At 40.0% G+C, this 27,463-nt stretch overlaps 2 protein-coding genes across 5 annotated transcripts in view; one reads left to right on the forward strand and one right to left on the reverse strand.

Annotated features, from left to right (window-relative positions):
- SRFBP1 (serum response factor binding protein 1) overlaps positions 1–14,533 on the forward strand; it is a 122,714-nt gene extending 108,181 nt beyond the window's left edge. For all 3 annotated transcript variants that reach the window (XM_032790783.2, XM_032790784.2, XM_032790785.2), the window contains 3 exons: positions 1,367–2,117; positions 2,638–2,675; positions 3,931–14,533. In XM_032790783.2, coding sequence (XP_032646674.1) covers positions 1,367–2,117; positions 2,638–2,675; positions 3,931–4,121 — 980 coding nt within the window. In that variant the 3' untranslated portion in view covers positions 4,122–14,533. The remainder of the gene's footprint in view (positions 1–1,366; positions 2,118–2,637; positions 2,676–3,930) is intronic.
- Positions 13,658–27,245, reverse strand: LOX (lysyl oxidase). Of its 2 annotated transcripts, XM_075067171.1 has the most exons (7): positions 26,175–27,245; positions 25,567–25,675; positions 23,990–24,127; positions 21,345–21,501; positions 18,124–18,219; positions 17,904–18,019; positions 13,658–14,568 (listed from the first exon to the last, which is right to left on the reverse strand). In XM_075067171.1, the coding sequence occupies exons 1-7, from the start codon at positions 26,860–26,862 to the stop codon at positions 14,562–14,564; spliced, it is 1,311 nt and encodes a 436-aa protein (XP_074923272.1). In that variant the 5' UTR covers positions 26,863–27,245; the 3' UTR covers positions 13,658–14,561. The 2 variants fall into 2 exon arrangements, with proteins under 2 accessions (XP_074923272.1, XP_032646673.1); XM_032790782.2 differs by lacking the exon at positions 13,658–14,568 and having other exon boundaries at positions 17,900–18,019.
- Between the last annotated feature and the right edge of the window lie 218 nt (positions 27,246–27,463).

Here is a 27,463-nt window from a genome sequence, read left to right on the forward strand (position 1 = left end):
GGAAGAGGTAATATAATTACACTCTGTCTCAAATAGGGATACTTGCCTTAGCCACACAGATGAATTTTAAAAGTTTTACAATTATATTCTGAAAACTGAGGCTCCCTTTATTCTGTAAGGATCTGAATTTTTAATAAAGAGAGAAAATATAAATATATTTAGTGTGTCAATAATGAATTGACTTATTATAGCCTGAATATGTTGGTCACTTTTGATTAATATTAAATTGCTTCCATATTTGTCTCTGCTTTTTAACCCACAGTAATAGTGTTTGCTATTCTGGAAATTTCCACTACATGCATCCGACGAAGTGGGTATTCACCCGCGAAAGCTCATGCTCCAATACCTCTGTTAGTCTATAAGGTGCCACAGGACTTTTTGCTGCTTTTGCAGATCCAGACTAACATGGATACCCCTCTGATACTTGATAGTATCTGCTATTAGGTGTATGTACTGTTTGCTAATAGGTGTATGTACTGTTACACACTTGTATTACCAAATTTAAGCCAGCTGGCTGAGATGAAGTCACAGACTTAAAATAGTTTTGTAATATTAACTACTAAGCTGGTCAATAGGTGTTAAACTCTCAGTTGCATAACAGCTAGCAGAGAGAGGGATTATATAATTCATAAAATCCAGAAGCCTCTGCTAAATTGGTGATGAATCATATTTAGAGCAGCACCTATATTAACTCTGTAAAGACACTATATTGGAGATATTTAAGACTGAGGTTTTCAAAGTATCCTAAGGCAGTTTGCACTGTTTCCAGTATGGACATAGCGTGCTTTTCACAGCAGGTCTCACATACTCTACACACCACCGCTAGTGGTGTACAGTGTAGACGTAGGCTAAAAGAAGGTTGAGGCATGTTGGTTGTGCTCGCTGTTAGGCAGAAAGCAGATATGGAAAATTCCAGGCCGAAGGGTGAATGTTCCAGAAAAAATTAGCTTGTGAAAAAAGGTTATGGTGGAAATAATCTTAGCTAATGACATGCACTGCTAGATGCCTATATTTATACGTGTGTGTGTGTATAACATGTGTGTTTGCAGTTTTTCCACACTCAAAATATCACCTGACATTAATTTGAATCAATGAAAATCATCTGATGCTGAGAAGTTCACTACATGCAATAGGAGCCTTCACTCAGTTCTGATTTCCCCACTCTTCCTCTTTGACATTACTTCAAGCCATTTTCGGCTCCTACTTTTACTTGCTAAATGATCTAGTGAAGGCACCAAAAATATCTCATACTTCAGCATAGTGGATCTAACTTGCAAACTTAGTGTCATGGCCTCTTGAATGTTGTTTTAACTAGTGTATGTACTGTATGATGCTGCAATAACTCTATTTGCTATTATTTTTGTAGCTGCAGTAAAAGCCTTTAAGGATGCAAGACAGAAGCCACCTAAAACTCAATCTTCATATGCACATAAATCAGAAGAACAGCTTTCTCAAAAGCCTAAATTGAGGCAACATTCTAATAGCAATGTAGATAACCAGACACATACACTGGTTCTAAAACAGCAAGAAGCTAAAACCAAGATGAATGTGAAAACAGCTACTAACATAGAAAATAAACAAATCTGTGAGAGCGAATGTGAGCAGAAATCATCAGAAACTGAAATAACAGATTTTCCAGGCGATTTGTCATTGCCAACTTCAGAAGAACATTCCGTAGTTCAGGATCAAACAGAAATGACAATTGACTGGCCAAAAAGAAAAAAACTTACAAGTGCGAACAGGTTCAGGATAACAAACAAATCAAAGAGTGATGTTAGTGATATGGAAGAATTTGATAACAAAGAGTATTTTGATGATAGCACGGAAGAGAGGTTTTATAACCAGTCATCCGATTCTGAAGATAGTGATAGCGATGATGATTTCTTCATCGGCAAAGTAAAGAAAAAGAAGAAGAAGAAACTGGCAAATAGTGACCTTTCTTCAGCAAAGGAAAAGACAAGACTCAAAGCATTACTAAACAAAAAGGACTCAAAGTTTATGACAACGCAGGATGTCATCACAGAAGAAAGTAAACCAAGTGCAAAAGCAATGAAGTTGGAATCAGTATTTTGCAATTCTCTGTCCCGATCTGATCAGAAATCCAAAAATATGAAGAGGTATTCTTTTTCCTTTCTGTTATAGAAATTATAGAGTAATTATTATGACTTGTAATATTTCCATCAACTGAGCAGAATTTCAGCCAATCATTGCTCAGAGTATTTGGATTGGCGTTTTGTATCCAGTCACATTATTCCTTGACCATTATGCATTTTTCAAATTCTTCCCTGCTCAGGAAAGTTATTTGTGTCAGTATCAACAGAAAGTCCTAAAAAGATGCTTACAGCAATGTTAACTGCTCCTGACCTTCATAAAAGCTGAACTCAAAAGCTCAAGATGAGCCAATAACCAAAATCACAGTTATATACAAAAATATAAATTGTATATAGTTCTTGCATTGGTTTCATGTCACAGTTTCACTTCAGTGTTAACCAATAGCAAAAGCTGTTTATTGCTACCATACCCTAGTGCTATGTAGATTATCCAGCAAGTATGGTGGAATTGGCCATTTTTTCCACCATATCTTTTACTGTTATTCTTTTCTTGAAAGATCTTTAATATTATTTTCTTGTTTTTTAGAAATGTTAACTATCAGACTTCCAAAAACAGAAGAACAGGTATGTGTTCATGGTACTGCTGCTGCATTTGAATTCCTTAAAATGCCAAAGTAAAACCTGTCAAGCTACACTTATCCCTGTAGGGCTAATCACAGTGAGGTATTCTGGTTTGTTTCATATTTCAGTTTAGGACTTGTCTGCATGAAAACAATTAGTTTGTGGCAAGTTGGAGTGGGAATCTACCCCCCTACTAACCTGTGTGGACCTTCTTAACATACATTAACAGTATGTTAATGTGCTTTGGTTTAGTTTCATTTCAGAGAGGACTAGGTCAAAGAATGTTATCAAACCGTAAATGTGCATCATCAAGGTCTACATAGATAGTTAGTCTGCAGCAGGGTAGATTCCCACCCCATCTTGCCACGAACTAAATGTTCATGTAGACAAGCCCTTAGTGACATTTATTCAGATATTTCTGTTTAAGTCGTCAAGGGATTGCACTTGCCCTTTAACTTGTAGAAACTCTTTGATGTTATACGTTTCCATGTTTTGAAATAGTTCTCAAAAGCAAGCATCCTACAGGTGTGTACTCTGCCACCTTTCCCCATGTTAATATCTTACTCCATGGAACTACTCATGGAAAAAGGTACAACCTGAGTGTGAGTAAAAATGACGGAATACAACCCTTAATCTCATCAAGTGGTTCATCCCAGCAAATTATTTTAGCCACTTGAACATTTTACCTAGATTATGGCTCATTTTGCCCTTTTAAAGGTTAGAATTTTTTTGCTGCATCAAAGAAATTGTGTGTCGATCTCATATTGAAAGCGCTATTCTAAAATCAGATGTCCAGTGACCCATCTGCCATCAGTATACTGTACAATAAAATCAGAGATTGTGATGACTCTTATGCATAGTAATTAAATCCACACAAATTTTCAGTTGAAACCCCAGAGCCTTCTGCCATCTTAATCATATCATCTTGAGCATATCTGCTATTCATGAACTGGCAGTTTGCTGATTTGTGAGAAGAAGGATAATCTTCCTTCCTCCTTAGCAATCTTTTTGGATATTTAAAAAAAAAAAAAAAGTATCAAGTATAATCGTGTTCATATATGTATATTATGCGTGTCTCATTAGGAATGGATATTGGAGATCATATGGTATGTCTCACTTATTATATATTGGCTTTGTTATATTGGCTTCCAGTAAATACCTACCCTTATTTTAAGGTATTTATAGTATGTATTACCTGGTTTTGTATATGTTCATGACATAGTTGCATTTAATGTTTTTTATTGTATTTTATGCACAGCTTTTCCAAAAAATGAACTGCAGGTAAAGAGAACGCACCTTGCTAAAGCTGCAGGTATAAAGTATAAAAATAAAAAAGAGCATTTAAAGCAACCGCTTCATCCTTCGTGGGAAGCAAGCAAGAAGCGTCGGGAACAAATATCTCAAATTACAGCATTCCAGGGGAAAAAGATTAAATTTGATGATGATTAAACTTTTTTGATGTAAATTCATATTGTTAAAGAAGATTCTTATAGTTCCCCTCTAGTTCGGTATCTACTTTTGAGCTGTAACAACTTATGTTTTGACTGGACCTTTGTGACCTGGGTGTTGTAGATTGATAAGAGAATATTTATCTTCTTGATTGAGATGATACTTGCAAAATTGTTTGGAAACGAAATCTTTTACAGTATTTGAGAACTCGTGCTTTTTTCAAATCATATTTACATGTTTGTATAAACTAAATAGTATCCTAATCTTGAGAAATCGGTGATGTAGTCTTTTAAGGTTTTTTGGCGAGGAAAAAGCTATTCCAGATTTGTTTATAATGAAGATTGAGCAAATGAAACAATTTGTGCTATATTAGTTGACTAATGGGGATGTCACACAGTGTATGATTAAGAGTTCAGTTCTATAGCGCCACCACCTGTGAAACCCACAATGAAGTCAGGAAGGGGTTTATGGAGCTATTTTGTGCTCTGTAGTAGTTGGGAGTTTTGACTTGCTTCTCTTTCCTTTGTGGGGTTTTGCATTATGTAAGGTATACTCCAGAGAACTATTTAAGGACTTCAGTATCAGAAGAGATGGGAAGGAAAGTGCTCCTAGCTAAGAAAACGTAGTTAAAATAGTTCATTAAGCTGTATGTTTAAAATATCAAAATATTTACTCTTGTCTTAGCTGGAAGTTCAGAACTCTGTTAGCTCTGAAGACATTTGCTAAATTCCATAAATGCATGAAGGAAGCAGAAATGCAGATCAGTAGTGTGTATGGCAAACTCTAAATAGCAATAAAAACTTGCCATCTAAAAAATGTTCATCTTTCTTGATTAATAAACAGTTTTGATAACTAAAGTACACAGTTGTGAGCATTCCTGTACTGAAAGGAAAATTCAGTGTGCTCCACTCAATTTAAATTGCATGTAGTCAGAGAGTTATAATCCCATCCTCCTGATTCCTAACTACCAGAATCAGTAAGAAGAGTATAAATTCAAAAAGTATTAAATGCTATCAATTTGTTTGCCAAAGATCTTGGGGGAAGTTTATGTCCCTAACTGTTGGAAGGGCATTTGACTGTATTGGATGGAGCTATCAGTTTAGTGTTCTGAAGTTCCTGGGATCATTATATGAAACAGTGGTGTGTGTGTATGTAGATGTGTGGGGGTGGGGATTTTATACCAGATCATAAGAGTTCAAGACATCTTCAATAGCAATAGTCTCTTGTAAAAGTAATCTTGTACTAGGTAAGCAGCCAGTGGCTATACATAGGAACTACATACATTGTATTTTGAACTTGTATTTATCTTCAAGGAAAATCATGTTTTGAAGAAAAAGTCATCCTCTTGGAAGCAATATCTAGAATACTGTTTTACATATTCTAGACAAGAAACTTTTTTAAAGGCTTAGTACTAATCCAAACAAATATTTGATGTGCAGTAAAGGGCAGGAAACTTTTTCTCTTTTTGTTAGCTGTAATCCTATTACAAAAAATTTCTTCACAGACAGCTAATCTTTTCTGGGTAGGTGAAAGTTTCCAATTTCGAGAAGTGACTGATATCCATGGTCAAATAATTTAAAAAACAAACTTGTAAACTTAAAAACATAAGAAAAATGTAGATCATGTACAATATATAGCTAGTTTTAAAAAGTTTATATCCTGAAGTCTCTCTTTACATATCCTTAGAGTGCCAGGACCGTTCAGTTTTTCTTGGCAGTTAAGGTTGCAGGAAGAGACTTTGTTATAGCTATGATTTATAACCTTAAGTGTACTCCTGGGGGTATCTGAAACACTGGAGCTTCCTTTTTTGCAAAATCACGTTTTAATTCTTCACGAGCTTCACAGGAAGGCCTTGATCAGAGAAATCCAACCATTATTCCACATTCTGATGCTCAGTTATTGTACCTGTGAGGGATGGAGAGGAAGGGTAATCTGAGAGTGACAGATCCTTTTTTACTACCTTCCATATGTCTTATGGGTTATTGCTACTTAGGTTGTGCTTAGAGGCCATACCCATGCCAGGTCCCCAGTGTTCTAGGCACTGTACTATAGAGAGCTTTATTTTATTGTATTTGTGCAAGAGAACAACTCTTTTGAACTGAGGAGCCTAGTGAATTTATCTGAAGTTTAACACTTCAGTGTTCGACAGTTCACAGGAGTTTCTGTTAGAAAATAACATACAAAGTAAGTATACATTTTGCTGAAGTGATTTGTATCTCTTTCTGTGTTATTCTGTGGTAAACCTATGGCCAAACGAACCCAAATACGTATAAGGGCCTACATATTTCTCTGGTTTTAATAATGATTAGTATACTGAAAAGGCATTTCTTTGGGTGTGAACATTAGATGACTGACAACTCCTGACAAGGTGTTACAAGCTGCACAGTTCAAACTAAAATCAGTGTTTTTAGTACTGTGCACAGAAGAGATACTCTGTCTCAATACATATTATCTGACAACTGCTAAACTGCAATTCAGGTTTTAAATACTTATCAATAGCTGAAAGTGAAAATATCTTAATAGATTGCACAATTCTTTAAAAAAAATTGATAGAAAATCAGGAAACTTAGTTATTTAAAAAATTATGGAAATGCTGATATTGCTATCCCCATTTTAAAGATTTGAAAACTGAGACAGATATAATAAATTATGTTGGCTATGATATTTAGTTATGGAATTAGATATGGTATCAGGAGAGTTAAGGCCTGATCCAAAGCCCATTCCAGTCACTGGGAGTCTTTCCTGTGACTTAAATGGGCTTTGGATCAGACCTATAGGTTCCAACTCTAGATCTGTCATTGATTTACTCTTTGTCAGGCAAATCACTGAAACTGAAGATGAGGTCCAGTGTGGGCAGGTGGCATGTGCACTGTGTTGATGCATATATGGAACCAGGAGGAGTGCCTTTTCCAATAAATAATTCTGAGTATACTTCCTAGTCTTATCCAGACTGCGTACCTGAAGTCACATGGAGTGTTCGACAGACACAGAGTATTGTGTTTTGGGCTCGAGGCATGCAGTCGGCAAGAGGCCATGCCTACATTGGTATTAAATTGGTTTGCAATATCTAACTGAAATGTATTAGAGTGTGTTGTGTTTATCACCCAAAGTGGAAAAAGCCCTATCACTGGGATTATTTTAAAACTGGATTGAAGAACACTGCTGTAAGGAAAAATCCTACAGTGGCCTTATGGGCTTGAAAGGATCCATTGGGTCGTTTTGACTGTCTCAACTGCTGTGATTATCCAGCATGACAAAGAAAAACATTAACTGGATATTTCTGCCACAGATATTGAATGTAATAGTTAACAAAGTGGACATTTAAATGTGTTTACCTTTATACTTCTGCATTAACTCCTCAGATGAATGGGAGGCACTACACACCTCAGGGTACATCTGTACTGCACATTCCTTTCAGCAGTGTGTGAAGTACTTACACTATACACGCTTCTGACGGGGATAAATAATAGTTGATTGTAAGTAAAGGTATGCCTGAACTATGTGGGTGTGGGGCTCTCTATTCAGTCAAGCAGTGTCTACCTGTCAACAATACTATTTTTATCAATATACAGGTTTCAGAGTGGTAGCCATGTTAGTCTGTATCAGCAAAAACAATGAGGAGTACTTGTGGCACCTTAGAGACCAGCAAATTTATTTGAGCATAAGCTTTCATGGGCTACAGCCCACTTCATCGGATGCATCAGATGAAGTGGATTTAGCCCACAAAAGCTTATGGCCAAATAAATTTTAGTCTCTAAGGTGCCATAAGTACTCCTCGTTGTTTTATCAATATAAAGTCCTGCTGATGGAGCCACTCTCCACCCCAGGGAAAGACTCCTAAAGCAGGGAGCTGCTGGGATCTCTCCTCATAGCAGGGAAAGGCTCTGGCAGCTCTTCGCTACTGGCCAGCAGCTCCCTGCCGTAGGAGCCTTTCCCTGGGGCAAAGAAAGGCTCTGGCAGCTCCCTGCCAGTGAAAGCTCCAGCAGCAGGGAGCTGCCAGAGCCATTCCCTGCCACAGAGAAAGGCAGCTGCAACAGGGAAAGACTCTGGTGTGGGGAGGCAGCGGGGAAAGGCTCTAGGAGCTCTCTGCTGCCAAGCGTTTTCCTGCTGCCTCCCCTTGCTAGAGGATTTCACTGACACATGTAGCTACATGCTGTAGCTTGGACCATCCTGCTTTTCACTGTGGCTTGTAGCTATACATCCTACACACCATCACAAGAGGTACAGTGTAGGCATAGCCTTAGTCTATTGATTCAGGCAGTATACAGAACTGGGAAGACAACATAATATTCGTTCATATTTAGAAGGTAAACCATATGGCTTAAAAATGTTTTTCTATGAAAACTGAAATTCTGAAGGAACTGCGGGATGGCTAGAGATGTGCCATTACATCTCTCTGGCTTACATGGAGACAGGTGTGTTAGAGGGTCTAAGCCCACTCATTTCCTTATGGTATCTGTTCTTTGGAATGAATTCTTCAAACTGGTTTCTAGGTTCATGCTCTATTTCCTCTGGTGCTCTGGTTAGATGATTGCTAACGGTGTGTTCTTAGCACAGTGTGAATGTTGATCTAGCTGTAGGATAGATCATCCCACCATTCCTGTATTGTTAGGCATTAGTGTAACATATTTGCATATGTTGTTTCGATATGGTAATTTAGCTTTGGTTTCCACTTTCTATTTTGTTTCTACTTCAAATCAGAATTACCCAAGTCAAATGACAAAATACATTATGCTATATTATTGGTATAGTATGTGGTATTGGGATGTGGTTCCACAAAGGATATCTTCTCCAAGTAATAGAACATCATTGTATCTAAATAGTGTCTCATTCAATTCTATTTTCCTTGATACTCTAAAAAGTCAGATTGAGAATTATTATAGAAATAAATAATGTGACAGCTCGGGCTTTCAAAACAGACATTAAAGCACAAAAAAAGTTTTCAAATCCTAAATGAAATATCTTTCGTCATGACCTAAAGATCACTTTGGATTTGACTGGCTTCCAGGGAGAGCAGATTCCAAATGGGGCCCTCATTTTGTTCATGCTTTTGCCTCTGAACGTGGAGTGTTTAGACTTTGGGTTCTGGCAGCAAGCACTTTCCAACAGGATTTGTTACAAGGAGGATGTTGCAGGAGCCCTTTCTTAAAATTTTGGCCAAAATGAAGGGAAAGTTGGAGTGTTTTCCCTGCTTTATTGAGTTCACACCCTTTCTTAATGCTTTGAAACTATCTCTGCCACAGATGAACTAAATCTGGGCTTAGGAAATACTTCTTGGAGAACAATTTTTTTATTAGTTTACAGTGAATGACAGGCATTTCCAAAATATTTGCAGAGGGGAAGATACCAGGAAACGCTAAAGGTATGACCACACGGCATTTTGGAGTGAGCACAAGCTAGCGCTCTAAAAACAACTGTAGAGACAGTGCTTTGAGGTTGTGACTTGGGCTGGAGCGCAGGCTCAAGAGGCCCGAGACTTGCTCCAAAATGTTGTGTGGACATACTAGAAGATCTTTACTTCCTCCTCCTCCTCCTCCTAATTACATAAGTTAAAAGTGGTATGGTATCACTATACTCTGTACATTTTTTTCAGGCATTTGCCATGTAGCATCACTTGCCAAACAAGTATTGACTGCTTCCTTTTTTGTGGCTAGAAGAAAGCATTTGTGGGTAAAATAATAAATTCCCAGCCCCTCATCCCTCCTCTTTTGCTAGCACATGCACCTGAGACACAAAAGTTAGCACAGGCCCAAGCACTTCATGGGATCACCTTATTAAAACATTCACACATTTCATTAATCCCAGCTGGCTTAGTTGTCATGACGAGATATAGGGCCATCTCAGACAACTGGGTGCCAGAGGATTCAGAGTTTTAAAGATCTATACCCAAAAGTGAATTTAGAACCCAGTACTAAGATTTATAAACATGTTATGTATTCGTGCTAATTCTTATGTATTATAGGCAGAGTTGACATTGCTGCTGGTTGCCTGACACTTCCTATTATAAGACTTACAACTTATAAGATGTTTATAACTTTGGCAAACTTTAATCATTCCTATTTTGACACATATATAGCCTCAGCCAAGCGCCACTGGAGACAATGAAGAGACTCCATTTGACCTCAGTGACAAAGGGATCAGGCCCATGTTGAACTCAGGTGCAGCAGGATAGACGGTGTGAAAACTTGAAACATTTTATTCAAGTCATTTTCACATAAACTTGCAACCATAATACAGGCAATGTAACATAAGAATATGAAAGTGCAATGAAGAATACAAAGCTAGTGTCTGAATATTATAAATAAAAGCTCTTCAAATAAAGATAGAGATTTTAAAATTAAGATTCTTGGAAAACAGTGAAGGAAACATTGAAAACTCCTTCAAGAAATTGCAAAAACAAGTGGCATTTCACTGAATTTGTAGCATTTAGTTGCTAGAACAACAACAAAAAAAATAACCTATTAGCATACACTTCTTGGTTTTAATTCAAGTTATTTCAGCACCTTTTTTTATCTGGGAAATGTGAAAAGAGCATATTTGGCATAATGTGAGGCACAGGATAGACCACTTTCAATATCTTATGAATGAAAATAAACCTTTTGGTATGAACAAATACAATTAAAAAAAACAGATATATAAAAGGACTATGAAGGTAAATTTGGTGAATGCACCATTCAATACTACATAGTAAACTTTGGTGTGCAACATAAAAATATCATCTACATGATCTGTTGGTTCAAACTGATGACCAATCTCTCATTCTTTTAATACATTTGTCTAGAAATATGCACCTATTATCAAACATGTATTTCAAGGTTTTACAAATATAGCAAAGTCCTCTTGTAATGTGTCTGTTGCATGGGAATTTTCCTTATGTGCAACATTTCTCTAAAGACCTGAAATGTGGGAGGTAATTGCTTCATGCATGCTCTAACATTTTCAAAGGAAATTTGAAACTGCAAGAGAAGCATTTCTGTACCTCTGAAATTTTGCAAACTCTTGGACTGATCATACACTCTTTGAGATCAAGGGCAAAGCTCCTTTTCAAAGACTGCAGGAACAGGCCCAAAGCCTATTTAAAATGATTACACAATAAAATTTGTTTTATAAAATAAACTTACATCAAAACAATGTATAAAGATTTCCTACAAAAAAGCAAGCATTCCCTTAAATATATTGCAGCATCAAAAAAGTAGGCTTCAGGTACCTGGGTCAAACCTGCAGTGACCAAGATATTGAGAATTATGGCCAGCACTCCTACATTTATTAACATTAGCTCATAAGCTATATAAATCAACTTTTCTCTATTCCTGCATTATAGCTCAGCAGGATTAGTTAAGGACAGATTGTATTAATTTTTCCAACTTTATTTCTGACATTCCTAGCTTTTGTTGATTTTAAGCAAGACCATTCATGTATTCTTGAACAGTGAGCAAATTTCATCTCTTTTCCCATTGTTTAAAACGTTTTAAAACTTGTACAGTATTTAACTAAAGAAGTTCCATTGTCTATCAGATCAACATGTAAAATGTGTTCATTTACCAATGAAGGTGTCTGTGGAGCCCTAACATCTATCATGTCAATAAGTAATTAAAGATTCTTAAATCAGTGGATCATCTGGCAGCCCAAGCATCAGCACTAAAGGCCAGAATGTGACTTCCTACAGGAGAGCCAAAGATACTCAGCAAAGTTTAAACTTCCATAGTTTTTGAGGTATCATCTAGTAGGGAGGTAAGTAGAGCGTGTGGTTCTCCGACATTGCAGATACCTGCAAAGCTACAGGAAAATCCCACAGATCTCAGGGCATCTACAGAGTAAACACCCCCAGAACTACTCTTAGAACATCACACCTCAGAGTGCCTCCTGGCTGCACAGCTCCTGGCTAATGGCTGATCCTAAATGTGCTGTGCCCTACAGTTTTCAGAGTCCAGCTCTACAGAACCAGGCTTGCGGGACTTGTGTTATGGTATTAAAAACAGTAGACACGCCAGCTTGGGCTCTAAGAATCACTCCCCTCACCAGGTTTCAAACCCCGAGTTCCAGCCCAAACGCAAACGTCTACCCTGCTATTTTTAGCTGCGTAGCACCAGCCGAGGCCTGGAGACCTGAACTCAGACTTGCTGCTGTTGGTACGTTTGCAGTGTAGACGTATCCTCTGACTTCCACGCAAGCTGCACATGTACAAGTTGCCCACACACAAGAAGTAGCAGAATCAGAGCCTTCATCTCAGATTGGAAATTTTGGCCTGAATCACGTTTGACAGGAGGTATAAATGTACCTGCATTCGTTCATTCATACACGTGTGCGCACGCACACTTTTTTTTTAAAATCTATTTACAAAAATTGTTCTGGAGCTCAGACCTCAAAAGCCAAACTTCAGTCTGGAACATAGTTGTACAACTATAAACACATGAAAATATTTTTTTTTTTATGAGAAATAATGGCACAACTTTAACTGCTGATGTGCATAGAGCCCTACTACAGTAAAATGTACCAAGTCTAATTTTCAGACTTTATTGCTTGAGTTAGATACCCACTTGGTGAGTGACTAAAATGATCATTTATCAACCAAATGAGGAAAACCAATGAAAAACTTAGCAGCCTGCAGATGTAAACTGGACCCATCTCGCATGCAGAAATGAAAAGTGAGTGAGTAGTCATAAAGGGCCATGCCCTCAATGAGTTAATGGTTCTTAGGTCATCAGTGTCAGTCTGGCTAAGTGTTGATGTTTCAGTTGTTTAGGTTTATTGTGCCAGAACATGATCGTGATTTGGACAGAAACATTTGATGATCTTAAAACAACAAAATATATATAGGAAATAATTAGCTGATCCATAGTCCTCAAGGATATTCTGATAACTAACACAAATTCAAAATTAAATTTGCATGATTCTACTGCATGCAATATTGGCAAATATTGCTTAAAATATTTCCCAAAGTTGTAACAAAACACCCCAATATTCCTCAAGCTACACAAATACATAAAAGATAAATGCCATTAAAACTCTAAAGGTTTTGAGCTTTGGCTGTTGTGAGCTGCAAGTTGAGCATTGCACCATCTGTGATCTTTGGAAAAAGTATCAGGACAATGTTGTGAGAAATAATTTCACAGTTAAAAAACAAAAATCACAGCTGTTTTAGCTCACTGATTGGTCCACTGCATACATGAAATAATTGTACTTTTGTGAACCCCCACCAGTAAGCAGCATGATGTATCTTGTTAATTTGGGCTGAAAGTTTTTCGCTTTGAATATTTCATGATTGACCTAACTAAAGTACTTTCTGTGTTGCATACACCAACTATTATTCTATACATACTGTATAATATTCTAAGCTTCATTCTTTGAATAGCCAAATATGCAATTAAGAATCAAGTACAATACTAAGTGTAAAATAATGTTAATGGGAATACAAGTAAAAGGCCTTTGCTCAATAAGAACACCCTGATAGATCTTTTGGCCTATTTCTGTTTGTGGTGCCTCTGAGCTGATTGCCTCGTCAGTTATTGTAATTGATTGGCCTGTTCAATTCATGCTTGTTTTTTTTCCCTCCCCTCACAGCTAATGATTAGGGACTATCCAATGTCGCTTTCAGAAGCCTTGTTTCTGCTGGACAGGAGTTCATCCTAGTTTATTTTACTCACATTGAATTAATGGCAGATCCTTTTAAGAGCCCCATTTTGAAAATCTCTATTCACAGAGAAAAGTGGCTAAGTTCTTTAATTCTACTCCAAAAGTAAAACAGGCTTATGGCCAAAGCCCCAGTATGCATTTGGCTTGAGAAAATGGTTTACCTACTAATATTAAAAATGTAAAATAAACATAAATTTTGTATATGGGGTGTAACTACATACATGAACATTTTTCTGCTATATGTTAATATTCCTTGAAAACCAGGGATACTTTTCTCGTCTGCAGCCAATGTATCCAATTAGTTTTACTGTAACGGCAGGAGCATCACTCCCAAGTTGGTCTTTGATCTGGCATTCATTGAGCTAGCCAGCATTACTACTACTTATTGCATTTTATTTAGTACTATACGTTTTTGCTACCTTTTAAAGAGATTACAGCTCATTCACAGATAGTGTACTGACCAAACTCTGCTGTTATCTGCACTCTGATTTCCAGTGGAGTTTAAAACACAACAAAAGACAAAAAAAACTTATTTTTCTGTGAATGAATTAATTTCCTTTAGAATTTGAAAATCTGTGCATAAATCACCAATCCCACACATTGCAATAGTTTTTTTAAGTAAATGACAATTTGAGTGCTAAAAATCCAGTTACACATCTTATGAAGCAGCCATTATGCTTCAAAATGATATAAAAGTTTGTGTTGAATTTTTTTTGCTTTTTGTAAAGTGTTCATATTCTGCTGAAGTTTATATAATGATATTACAGTACAAAACAGTGGGCACTGACTCGTCCATTTTCTTGCATCTTAGTATCTATTTAAAAAAGGGAAAAATTTATTAAATTTCATACATTAGCAAACAAATACTAAACAAAGTTAACCCACCTGTGTTAAATACCTATGCATCAGTATGAACATGCAGCACAAAAGGAACTAGAGAACTTGCTTCCTTTGTACATTTGAATATCATTACAGTATTTTGTTAATTTAGGAAGCTGAGAGGGGAGGCTACAAAGCAAAGTAACTGTACATAACCCTAACTGACATCCTTCAGTTAACCTTTTATCTCTCCTCCCCTTCTTGAATTCAAATGAATAGAAGCTCTGTTACTGGAGGCTGTGATTAGAGCTAGTCCTAGAGCAGGGAGATGCCATGAAAGTTTCTTCACACTGCTCTGCCAAAAATAACCACTCATAACTTGCAGCACACCTCATTCTCCCACAAGCACAGACACTCTGATGAGAACAAATAAAGGACCAGGCCAAGGCCATTTAACTTGTTGCTTTTAATAATTTGAAAATGGCCATACTGGGTGACCCAGTGGAGGTGGGGATGAGGGCTTGGGATGTGGGAGGGGCTCAGGGCTGGGGTGTGGGGTGAGGGCTTCAGGGTGGGCTGGGAATGAGGGCTTCAGGGTGTGAAGGGGGCTCGGCTGTGGCAGGGTTGGGGTGCGGGAGTGGCTCAGAGCTGAGGGTGCGGACTGGGGTAGAGCCAGGGATGAGGAGTTTGGGGTGTGGGAAAGGGCTTTGGGTTTGGGGGGCCTTAGGAATGGGGCAGGGGATTGGGACATGGGTTTACCTCAGGCGCCTCCTGGTCAGTCCATTGGCCAGGCGGAGCTGGTTCTTGGAGCAGGGGCAGCACGCAGAGTGCTGTACCGCGCGCGCGCGCCAGGTCTGCTGCTGGCCACTTCCGTGGCACAGTGCAATGAGAGAACAAGTAGGGACTAGCCTGCCTTAGCCAGGCAACACCACCCACAGGATTTTTAATGGCCCGGTCGGTGGTGCTGACCAGAGCTGCCGTGACCCAATGCCTTACATTCTGCGACCCAGTTCTGGGTCGCAACCCATGGTTTGAAAACCACTCATCTAGTCCAGTGTCCTGTTTTTGCCAGTGGCCAGTGCCAGTTGGATCAGAAGGAATGAACAGAACAGAGCAGTTTATTGAGTGATCAGTTCTCAGTCATCCAGTCCTAGCTTCTGGCAGTCAGAGGTTTAAGGACACCCAGAGCATGGGGTTGAGTCCCTGCCCATCTTGTCTAATGGTCACTGATGGACCTATCTTATTCTTTGTGACTGGTGTGATAAGAGCCTAGGTCTTCACACAGGGGTGATACAAATATTTGTCATTTTAGCCCTGCTTGATCAGTGTTTGATTTCCCAGTACAAAGGATTTTGTAGTAAATTCAAAGTGAGATAAGTCTTACAGTTGGTATGTGATGGGGCATCAGCCCCACACTGGCCAGTAAGAGGTTAAAAAGAGCCTTAGGGCAGAGCAGGGTCAGTAGCTGCCTGGAGTTCGAGGAGGGAGAACTGTGTCTTGAGTAGGCTGCAACCCCATAGCATCTTGGACAGAGGGGTGCAAGCAGGAAGACAGAAAGAGCTCCAGATGGGCTGCTGAGACTGAGGTGGGTGCTGTGGCTGCACGGAAGTGGCCAGGGGAAATGCAGTGATAGTAGAGACAAAGGAGCACAGTAAGTAATTGCAGTTCAGAGGGTTCCTGGGCTGGGACCTGGAGTATTGGGCAGGCCTGGATTCCCCACACTTGCCACTGAGGAAGTGGCAGGACAACTGAATACAGTCGCCACTGGGGACATGGCTTGACTACTAAAGAGCTAAATCTCCCCCCAAAAGGGGGAACGCAGATAGTGACATGGTCAGAGGGCCCAGCCACGAAGAGGATTCTGCGGTTCCTGATGGAGTGCAGACCGCAGACGTGGGTGTTGGCGTCGAGCTAATCCCCAGAACGACCAGGAGAAGGTGCCAGTTCAGCAGTGAGTGATGTGCTCCATGACATAGTAATTAAGCAGCATCCAAATGAGATCAGTGTGAAGACTTCATTAAGGTAGTTATGTCTATCCACACTGACCACTTATTTAAATTCCAAAGCAATAAATGAAAACTAATAATGTCACCAAGGTTTCCATATAAGATTAATGCTCTCATTTGTTATTTCCAGTCAGATTAAACCAACTACTAAATGTCACACATTAATAATGTGATTCTGTAATCATGTATAAAAATAACTGGAAACTCCACTTCTCTATATGTGGTTATAACATAGCTTATGAACATTACACAGAAAAATAAGTACTATGTTAAGCTAAAATCCGAAGGGAACACTGATTTTGTTCAATGTACATGTGCTTTTTACAAAAGAATTTGTGGCCAGACATAGTTAAGGGTTATTGCTTGAACACCAAGGGAGCTAACATGAAACAGTAAATGAAGTGTTGCTGGAACTGTTCTGGGGGGCCTTGCTGTAGCACTGAGATGGTAATATGTAAGTGCACGTGTTTGGTTTGGTTTGTTTTTAACCAAGTGTTTCAAAGGCCCTTCAGCAACCTGTTCAACAGCTTTGTGTGAATGCTCTGTATGACAACTGGATAAGCATCAGGAGGCTTGTGACTGCAAATTCAAGAAGGGAGTTGAACCAGGGAGAACAGCTGGGAATCCAGGTAGGAGCAGCAATTTTAAAATCTCTATAAACCAGTAGTTCTCAAACTGTTGTACTGGTGACCCCTTTCACATAGAAAGCCTCTGAGCGCGACCCCCTCCCCTTATAAATAAAAAACATGTTTACATATTTAACACCATGATAAATGCTGGAAGCAAAGCAGGGTTTGGGGTGACGCTGACAGCTCGCAACCCCCCATTTAATAACCTCGTGACCCTCTGAGGGGTCCCAACCCACAGTTTGAGAACCCCTGCTATAAATCCTGAATTCAAGAGTTCAAAAACAAATTTTTCTAACAAGAATTTTAGTAGGTGTTCTGTACTGGGAGAGGAATGGATTTTGATAAACTATTGTAGGTTCCTTCCATCTCAAATGGTTCTATGAATCTGATGGAAGATTGAAGAAAATAGCTTCATTACAAGAAACTATCATTTGAAAGCTATGCAGTTGTAATTAGCAAAATAATCATTCCCATTCTGCCCACACACAAAAAAACCTCTCTAAATTCTATCTGTAATCCAAACTAGCACACTCCACACTAAGTATAAAATTATACACTTACAAAGTTTGCATCACTAGAACTCATTTGGCAATTATCTATTCAATGCAAAATTCATCCCTAGATACTATAAACCTATTAGCTAATATTAATTTTATGACTGCAAAGTAGTTACAAAGAAAGAGGAATCTACTTACGGTGAAATTGTGCAGCCAGAGGCATATGCATGATGGCCTGTATAGCGGATATCGCAGCGTACTACATTGTTGGAGTAATCAGACTCTGGTACCAAATAGCTGGGATTTACACTAACCTTGAAGGAAGGAAAATGCCATTTACAACTGGGTTTGGATTGGTAACCTGCTGTGCTGGCTTAAAGGGATTTATAGTTACGATTTCTCAAAACACACCCCATACCTTCAGTATGTAGTTTCCAGGCTTTACATCTGTAATATCAATCCACTGGCAATCTATGTCAGCATTGTAGGTGTCATAACAGCCAGGGCTTAGTCCCTAAAAATATGCAAGCAAAGGAGTCTAAGGAATATATTTTCAGAAATCAACATTAACACCATCAAAAAATTCAGGTACCACCACGATGCTTCTTTCGTGCCCATCATTGGGGGGGAAAAGGCACCAATGAATGAGTTAAGCACTGAATCTGAACTTTCTGGGTTTTGTTTGTTTAAATAGTACTGCCTAGCTCTGACAGAGCCGTTGTATTGACTTTTCGTTGTTTCTACCACGTAAGAAAATTAAAGATAAAACTATTCATAAATAGGTACCAGTAATTACAATGCTTATCTGAGAGATTGGAGCATCACTTACAAGCTATTCTGCTCTTTTGGATAAATAGGTATTCGTTAGAGCTGGCTGGAAAATAAGGGTTGTTTTTCATGGAAAGTTTTAAATGAAAAATTAAAAACAAATATTTCGGCCAAAACCAGAAATATTTCAATTCTGAAATGCTGCTGCAGGGGCTCTTGGGATTTATAGTTCAGGTGTTTCATGTTCCTATTCTTAATAGACTGGTCTTTCCAAGGGACTACATCTCCCATGATGCACCACTGTCTCCCTGCTTGCTGAGGGGAGGCTGTGCATCATAGCACATCATGGGAGATATAGGTTGGGATCCCCAACCAGACTATAGGGGATAAACTACAATTCCCTGAGCCAGCGTGGTTCCATTTCAGAATTAAAAAAAATTCATTTTTCAGGTGATCAGTTTGATTCAAAATCAAAATGTTCTGTGGAAAGCAGACACATTTCCCAGAAAATATTTTGTTGAGAACCCAGTTTTCCAGCAAAACAGTTTCAATGGAAAACTTTGAACTAGTCTTACTATTTATACACTTTTTTAATATAGTAGGTATTTACTGATTACATATACCTGAAATTTAAAATCGCTATATTTAAGTACTATCTGACAGTATTACCTAAAGTGTCGCTTATTTGCAAGAGGTGAAGGAATCATTTCAGAAAAGATAAGAACTGACCAAAATCTACACCTAAAACTCTGAATTTCGACTGAATGGCTTTTGAGGTTCAGAAAGTTTTGGCTATCATTTTTCCTATTGTCTTTTTTCACGTACCACTTTCTGGTTCAGCTTGGGACCAGCATTGCTCAAATATTATGAGGGAGGCTGTTCTCACAGTGTTTTCAGCCTGACAGGAAGCACTGGAAATCTTGCAATAGTTTAATCCTGGATTTGCAGGCCCAAGAAGATTGGGTACAGTTCAAATAAACATCTGAAATTTTGACTAAACACCTGTGATTTTTCTTACCTATTTACCTGATTAAATGAAATCAAAGGAGTTATTTTGGTCCATTGGGGAGAAAATACAAGGCCACTTGAAAAGTTTGGTAGATGTAGGGAGGATCCTGCATGAGACAGTACAGCACCGATAAAGTCACAGACATACTATTTGCAAATGCCATTTTAGATCCCTTCTATCTGAAGAGGAAGTTCTTATAGCTGCTGCTTAAGATTTAGAATCTTAGAGACCAATTCAGCAAAAAATATTCATCACCATTTTTGTGGGATAAGTTGGGGAGGGATACACAACTCCTGTTTATTGTCCTGGCAGCTTCATTTTAAACCATTTTCCTTCTAAATTTATTTGACTATAAGAAAAATCAAGAAAGAACTTTGCTCTGTGAGTTAGGACATTAGATGCGTGCTCAATGAATCCCATTCCAAACTCATTTATGTGAATTTAATTGCCACTAGAATCTTGGACTACCTCAAAGAAGTGTTAGCTTTGGCCATAGATGAACTCTGCATCCAGTGCAAAGAGTAAAGTATTCTCTTGGCATAGAAAGCAGAGTTTAAGGGCTATCTTTGTATTTTATTTGTCTACAAAAATTGTATTTTATTAGTTCTGCAAAAAATGGCCTAATAGCGTTTTTCTCTTCAAGCAAATAGAGGTTTTGAAACATCAGAAATGGCTGAAAGAATTCAGAGGGTATCCAAAATGGCCACAGAGGTTTTTCCAGATCTGTGTGTCCAAAAAACCTCCTACTTTGTTGCTAGGACTATAGGAATTGCCACACTGGAACATATCAATGATCCATCAAGTCTGGTATCCTCAGCAGTGGCCAGTATAGGATACTTTAGTGGAAAATGAGAAATCCTCATAAGGCACTTAACTATGCAAGACAAAGCCGTGCAGGAATTCCCTCCTGACCCCAGCTGGTAATCAGCTTATGCCCTACTTGCATGTGCCAAGTTTGAGTCTAGAGCAAAGTTTTACAGTCCAATTACAACCCCTAAAAATAAGGGTTTACAGTGGAAATGCTGACACAGCCTTGACTCTAGTGACAAAAGTACTCCCGCTGTAAAATATGTTAGGTGAACACTGTAACCTACACAAAGAGAGACTATTTTTAAAACCCCTTCACAAACTTTACATATTGTAGATAATTTATTATACAGTACTGAAGATTTAAATGTGGACACATCCACCATCAGAAGATATTTGGCATTTCTCAGGGATAAAATTACCACCTCTGCAGAAAAAGGGATATAGTTTGCTCATGATGTTCAAACAGTTCCCATTAATTTGAATGTCTGTTACATGTATGCACAGAGCATGATGCTGTGGTGTACTGAATCCCCTCAAACCCCCTTTGACAGCATTGGGAACTGAGGAAACAGCACCTTGCACTATTAGGCTCTGAGAAGAAAGAATACTAGCTCTGGTCTTTGGCTGCAGCCAAAGACAACAGAATGTGGATTGAGATGAGAGAAGTGGAGTAAGACCTTAAAGGATTTCTTTACTGCCCCTGATCATGGGCCGGCTGTCTGATGGCCAGTCGCCCAATCTAAGTCAGAGTACCCTGAGGACTGTTTTGATGTACATCAGCTGCCAATGGCTCCAGGGGACTTGCCAGTGTACAAGAAAGCCCCAGCCACCCATTTCAGCATCCACACCCCCTACAGGGCTGTAGTGGAAGGAGACTACAAAAGCTACTATGCTGGTATTATGCCACCAGTAGATTCCCCTCACCCTGGCGTGATTATCTCATAGCTAATTAAGGCACCTGAGCACTGGGCCTGTAATGTTACATAAAATCTCTCAAGTAAGGCAAACTGCAAGAAAGAAAATCTCTTGGTTCTTTGGAACCATCTCTTTACCTGTGTATGTGCTGTACATGCATATCGTCTATAGTATCCATAATCACAGGAGGTATCTTCAAGACAAAAACTTGCTTTGTGCCCTTCAGCAACTCTCCGATGTGAGCCTGCTTCCAGCAAGTCATAGTGGCTGAATTCGTCCATGCTGTGGTAATGTCTGTTAGACCACAGGTCAGTTAGGAGAGGCCAAAACATTATTAAATCATGTTTCCTATCTAATCTACCTTATCGTGCATCCTGCCGTATTTTGTTTCTTACATAAAACTAATGGGTTAATATATTTTTCTCAGTGGCACCACTGTAAAAAAAATTGTTGTATAAAAACACAACCTTCTAAAAACAAATCACATTTTAATTTGTTAAAGGAATGGTTCGTATTGGCTTTGTTTTCCCAAAATTTCCTGTTTTCTTTTTTTCAATAACACTAGCAAGCACTTGAACCACGCAAATATGAACAGTTTATTTTATAATGTTTGCCTTCAGGCACAGTTTGTTTGGCTAGGAATGCTTACCTTACATACTGTAAATTCTAGGCAAGTTTGCTATTTCTGGAAGGGGCTGAAGGGTTGTGGTTATTTTTCCACCTCCATTGTCCCCCAAACATGTGACATTTTATAATTATATTTGCAAACAATCTACTCCGCTTAGAGACTCATCCTCTATGTACTAATATTACAGATTGGGTTAGCTGAAAGAATTGCTATTTACATTCAAATGTATAAACTGACATTCAAAGTCTTGCTGGTTTGATGTTAAGGTGTTCTGCAAAAACACTTGTTTCACAGTGTACACTATTCCAGTGTGTGTGTGAGACAGTGTGTGTGTGTGTGTCAGTCCTAGGTCTCTCACACTAGCTGTGACACACCTATTTGTTCGTGGTTCTACTTTTCTCACATAGATGGAGAAAGCAAACTAGCAAGAACCAACAACTCAGCAGCTTGTCTTTGTAGCATTCTGCTACTGTTGCTTATGAAAGATTTTAGCAAGCTGTGTATATGTAAAAGATTAAATAAAATATACTTCAAACACCCTTTAATGAAAAATAGACATTTTATATAATATATAATCACCAACGAAAAACTTGGATGACAAGGTGACTCAGAGAATGATGATGATTAAACAGTACCATCTGATGGCAGGTCATTTGAGAAATGAATTGGTTGTTATAGTTCATTTACTAATTGACTGGTGTCAGCATCATAGAAACCATCCCCACAATTGGCATTCTTGTTGGCAGCGTATTCAAAGTCCACGAATTGGTTGAGTATTGAAAGAACTACATTCGCACCCTGGTCAGTATGGTTATAGGGCCTATTGGCAGGGCAAGGATTACGTGTTCTGTGGATGAAGGATTTCAGCTTGCAGTGCTATCAATCTGTCACCTTTACAAGTATCCGTTTCACATTACATTTTTTAAAACTAAAACAAATTCACAGAGCAAGAGGGGTTTTTTTGGACTTTATCAAAGGCTTCTTACACTCTGAATAAACCATCTGCCTTGCTAGGTCTGTATTCATTTGAATTGATAGTAATTGTTCCATCAGGAATAAACAATTTTACAATTTGACCTATTGGTGGAGGCTTGATCCCAAACCCCTTGAAATCAATGGAGAAATTCCACTAACTTCAAAGGGTTCTGGATCAGGCCCATGGCAACCTTTGTGGTACATATTTAGATGGAATTCAGTGTCCAGTCATCACTTTATCAATGAATACATTATTTCTGTCATTGTATTAAAATGAATCATCATGTACAGACAACTGTAGAGTCATATTTTAAATAAATTGAAGAAAATACATATACTTTCCTAAAGTATCACAAACCTGATATGAAATATCTAAATTTAGGACAAGATTTCAAACTCATATACGCCAAGCCTCTTGGAAAAGACTCAAATGCACATATGCAGTTTTATTAGGTCTCAAAATGTTACAAATATTCTCCAGCGTTTGTCTTGCCAAGTGTCTATCAATGTTCATCTTGCAAAGGCGATATTGGTGCACTGTATATCGGAGCTAAACGGTATCTATTGTGGCATCGCTTTTTATGTAAAACTCCAATTCTTTTCAGATGAAGATGATAGTGAGATACCACCCTGAGGCTTCATATAGGTACAACTGCTTATTAAGGACCATTCCAATTCCTCTTTTCAATATTGAGGAAAATGTTCCTTGACTCATGAAATAATGGCCCGTTAGAGGACCAAATGACACATTCAGTATTTGAATATACTTTTTTCGTGAATGTGTAAGTAAACAATACATTTTGGGGCATTAACTATAATTGTAACTTTTTTTTAAGTTCACTGGTTAGTTCTTTAATATACACGTAAATGGAAAATAGACTTATGCAAAATTGAATTCAATAGATGGGATATGTGACCGAATATTCTAAACTGATTGCATAGGCTTCCAGATTGTCACATTTGTATGTGAGTATGAACTATTTATTTTCATTTGATCATTTCAATTCTTCATCCTCACATGTGTAGCTATATAATGAGCTATTACCATAAAATGGGAGTGGAGAGCAAAATCCTATAGCTATATTTCCTCTAGATAGTAACAAAACATATCACATTACAATTAACAAATGACAAATTAAAAAGATAAGTAGAAGGTACCATACTGGGCACTTCACTCACTGGTGACAGCTGTGCCACTCCCATGAATATCGGGGTCTGCTTGGTAAGAAGTCTGATGTGCCTTGATTTTTCACTCTTTGGGGGAATCTCAGAAGCACTCGAGTATCATAATCTCTGACATCTGCCCTGTAAGCTGAACTGCAATGACGTAAAAAGAGGCATAAGTATATTTATAAAATATTAAACACTCAAGATTGCTGCTTCTTGGCTTATGATCTAGCATTCAACCTTCTGTGACTAGATGTCATAACTAGCAAGTTGCTGAGCACCTTCAACCCCATTAATTTAAATAGCTGAGGATGCTCAAGAATGCTCGATGGTGTACTTAGGAGCTTCTGGTATTGGATGCAGGCTTTAGTAACATTCTAGGACTCAGTCCTCCTGTTGATGTTAGTTTTGTCACCGATTTCAGTAAGAGCAGGATTTTGATACCTGATGAGCACTGGTTAGAAATGCTTTTGATATTTAGGGAAATCAATAGTGTTTAACAATAGCCAAGAGCATAAGATCACTTTAACAATGGATAGCTGTAAAAATGTCCCTGTTTGGCATGAAAAACTGTTTTTCAACAGTTTCTGTAAAACAAAATATCTTGTAGTTGATCTCATGGCCAGAGTCAATTTTGTTTCCATTGTAGTTTAAAAGGTTACAGTCAAGACATTTTGGTCCCAATTTGGTCTATCTTAAACTAATTATAACTCTTCAAATATCTGATTTTTAACTATCAATTTACCAACAAGAACCACATAATCAACCTTTTGTGCTCCCTTTGCTGGTTTTCCTGCAGCAAACTAACAAAAATGATTCCTTAATGCTATGCTACAACCAGTTTATGAAACTAGTGAATAAACAAAGTTGTTTTGCACGGTAAGGTACTATACAAGTTAAATTTATGAAACTCAGCCATGTTAATTTCAGTTCCAGTCAAAACAGGAAAAATCCCTGTTTTGCCAAGTGAATACAGACAACTCCCTAGTAAAGAATTTCTTTTTCAAAATTCTAAGAGATTATCACAAATATTTTTCTGCTAGATTGTCTCACAGATGTTGTATTGCATGTGCCCAAGAACAAGGAGTACACTATTTTGTGAACCCACACAAATGAGCAGCTGGTGACTTTTTAAAAATGAAACCACGATTTCTTCAGGTTAAGGGAGAGAGTTGAAAAAGACCAGATTCCAGGTAAAACCAGGGGCAAAGATTTTCAAAAGGGGTAAGTGATTTGGTGTATCTAAACATCTGAAGCTAAAGAGGCCTGATTTTCAGAAAGTGCAGAGTACCTACCTTTTGGAAATCAGGCTCCTTTACCACATCTCAAATGAGCTAAGCTCTATCAACTGAAGGCACCCAAAAGCACTTGTCACTTTTTAAAAACATGGGTTAGTACATTACCCTTTCTTGTTGTCTGTTGTTGAAACATTATAACCAGGCCCCAAAAGAAGCTAGATTCAGAACCTGTTATCAAGCCCTCTGTCTTTACTTTCCCTCCTGCTTTCTTAGGTGTTGGGTACCTAGGCTAGAAGAAACTGAAGCAGTGCGTGAGGCTAATGTAAGGGAGAAGTCAGCAGCAATGCCTACCTTGCCAGACAGTTCTCCTCGGCAGCGCATCTCAGGCTGTACATAGACACCCTTTGGACATATGTGGATGCCTGGATGTAATAGGGATCCGGGACTAAGTCAGGAAGACCTGCAGTTCATCAAACCAACCACACAACAGCACAATCAAACCCAGAACGTGTCTGCCAACATTTTGTTTCATTTTTCAAGCATCAGAAGAAGTTATTTTGGCCATAGGCTACTGCCACCCTTTAGGTCACAAGAAGCATTTAAACTTCTCGCTGGACAGGTACAGCCTATTGTTCGCAGCCAGCCTCTCGCCTCCTAAATCCTGCGGGCTCGGGCCCCTCAGACTACCATATGATCCTAGGAATCCTAGGACCGAGTCAGATTTTTGCCTCGTGTGTGGGGCAGGCAGGGCTGGTCATTTCCCCAGAGCATGCTGGGATGCGAGTCCCCTGCCAAAGCCTATCGCTATGTGCTGTGCTGGCGTTTGGGTTGGCTGCGGGCTGAGGTGGGGAGGGCTGTGGGAACTAGCGGAGAGCCCAGCTCAGAGGTGGCGGCGGGGCCCCCGCCCTAGCCTGGGGCGCGGGGTTACTGCTCGCGCTCGAGGGGTGCGGGGCTCTTACCATACTGGAAGTAGCCGGTGCCATAGCCGGGTCTGTACCTGCTGCCCTGGCGGGGTCTCTCGTAGGTGTCGTAGTAGTTGTAATAGGGGTTGTCGTCCGTGTACTTGTAGGGGTTGTAGGGATCGTCTCCTACCATGGCATCTTCCCGGCCGGCTCTCAGATTGCTCAGGGGCGGGGGGCTGCCGGGGCTGGTGCTGTTGCCCCTCCTGGGGCCAACGCCTGAGCTGTGGGGGGCGCTGGGCTGAGACGCCCCCTGGGGAGCGCTCCGGGCTGAACCGCTCGTGGCTCCCTGGCTCCTCTGCCCTGCGGTGCCGCCGGGGGGCGGCTGGTAGCCGGCTTGAAACCAGTGGCGAGCCCCCGAGCCCCTGCTGGCGGCCCCGGCCGGCGGCTGGGCAGCGCCGGCTTCAGCAGCAGCAGCCCCGCGCGGGGCCGTGGCGTTGTTTCGGAGCAGCAGGATGGGGCTGCCCGCGGCCGCTGCCTGCCGGCGCCGGGGCGGCTGGTACTGGGAGGCCAGGCTCAGCAGGCTGTACACCTGCCCGTTGTTCTCCCACTGAATCCTCTGCCTCCAGGCGGCGGGCGCCGGCGGGTTGTGGCGCGGCGGCGGCTGGCAGCCGGCGGGCCAGGCGCAGGTCAGGTACACCCACACCTGCAGCGGGGCGAGCAAAGCCGCTGGCAGCGCCACGTGCATCTTCCCCGCTTTAATAGCCCCGGGCGGGCTCGAAGGACGCTCGCCAAACGCCGCTGGCCGCAGCCAGGCTCAGTCCCCGCGGGCGGGCCGGGGAGGCAGAGGCCTTCCGAAAGGAGGGAGCTTGTCCGCTCGCGGGGTGTTTACAGGGCACGGCTCTGAATAGCAGCAGCAAACAACCCGCCTCTCATCGTCCTCTGGCTTTCTCTGGGGTCCGGACTGGAGGCGGGAGGAGGAGGGATTTTAAACTTTCTGGCACATTTGCAAAGTTACACAAGCCCGCCTGGCGGGCTGCTCCGCCGCTGTTTGCTCACGTAATGCGATGGGGAACGTGCGAGTCTGACAGCGCCTCACATCTGTCCCGCCGCTGCCCGCGCTCACAGAGCCTCTTTGCGGGGGGAAGAAGACAAAAGGATCCCTCCCTCTCTATATATACACCTCTAGCTGCACGTCTCAAGCTGGGGCGAGCCTGCAGGCATCTCAGTGCACTCAGACACACACGGCCTGCCAGACCGTGAGGCAATGCCAAAATATGCAAAGGAAAAATGCTATTAGCTCATCAGCACTGGAGAGACTGGGGTGAGCGCTTAGTAAGAGAGGAAAC

The sequence above is a fragment of the Chelonoidis abingdonii genome, chromosome 6 (genome assembly GCF_003597395.2).
Source record: "Chelonoidis abingdonii isolate Lonesome George chromosome 6, CheloAbing_2.0, whole genome shotgun sequence".
Taxonomy (NCBI): domain Eukaryota; kingdom Metazoa; phylum Chordata; order Testudines; family Testudinidae; genus Chelonoidis; species Chelonoidis abingdonii.

What these genes read in the sequence shown, in the direction of transcription:
- LOX (XM_075067171.1), bottom strand. Translation starts at nt 26,862, where the DNA reads ATGCACGTGGCGCTGCCAGCGGCTTTGCTCGCCCCGCTGCAGGTGTGG. An exon ending in GAGGAGAACTGTCTGGCAAG is followed by an intron (nt 24,128 to 25,566) that starts GTAGGCATTGCT and finishes ACGTCATTGCAG; the next exon opens with TTCAGCTTACAGGGCAGATG. An exon ending in CATGTACAGCACATACACAG is followed by an intron (nt 18,220 to 21,344) that starts GTAAAGAGATGG and finishes GCATATTTTTAG; the next exon opens with GGACTAAGCCCTGGCTGTTA.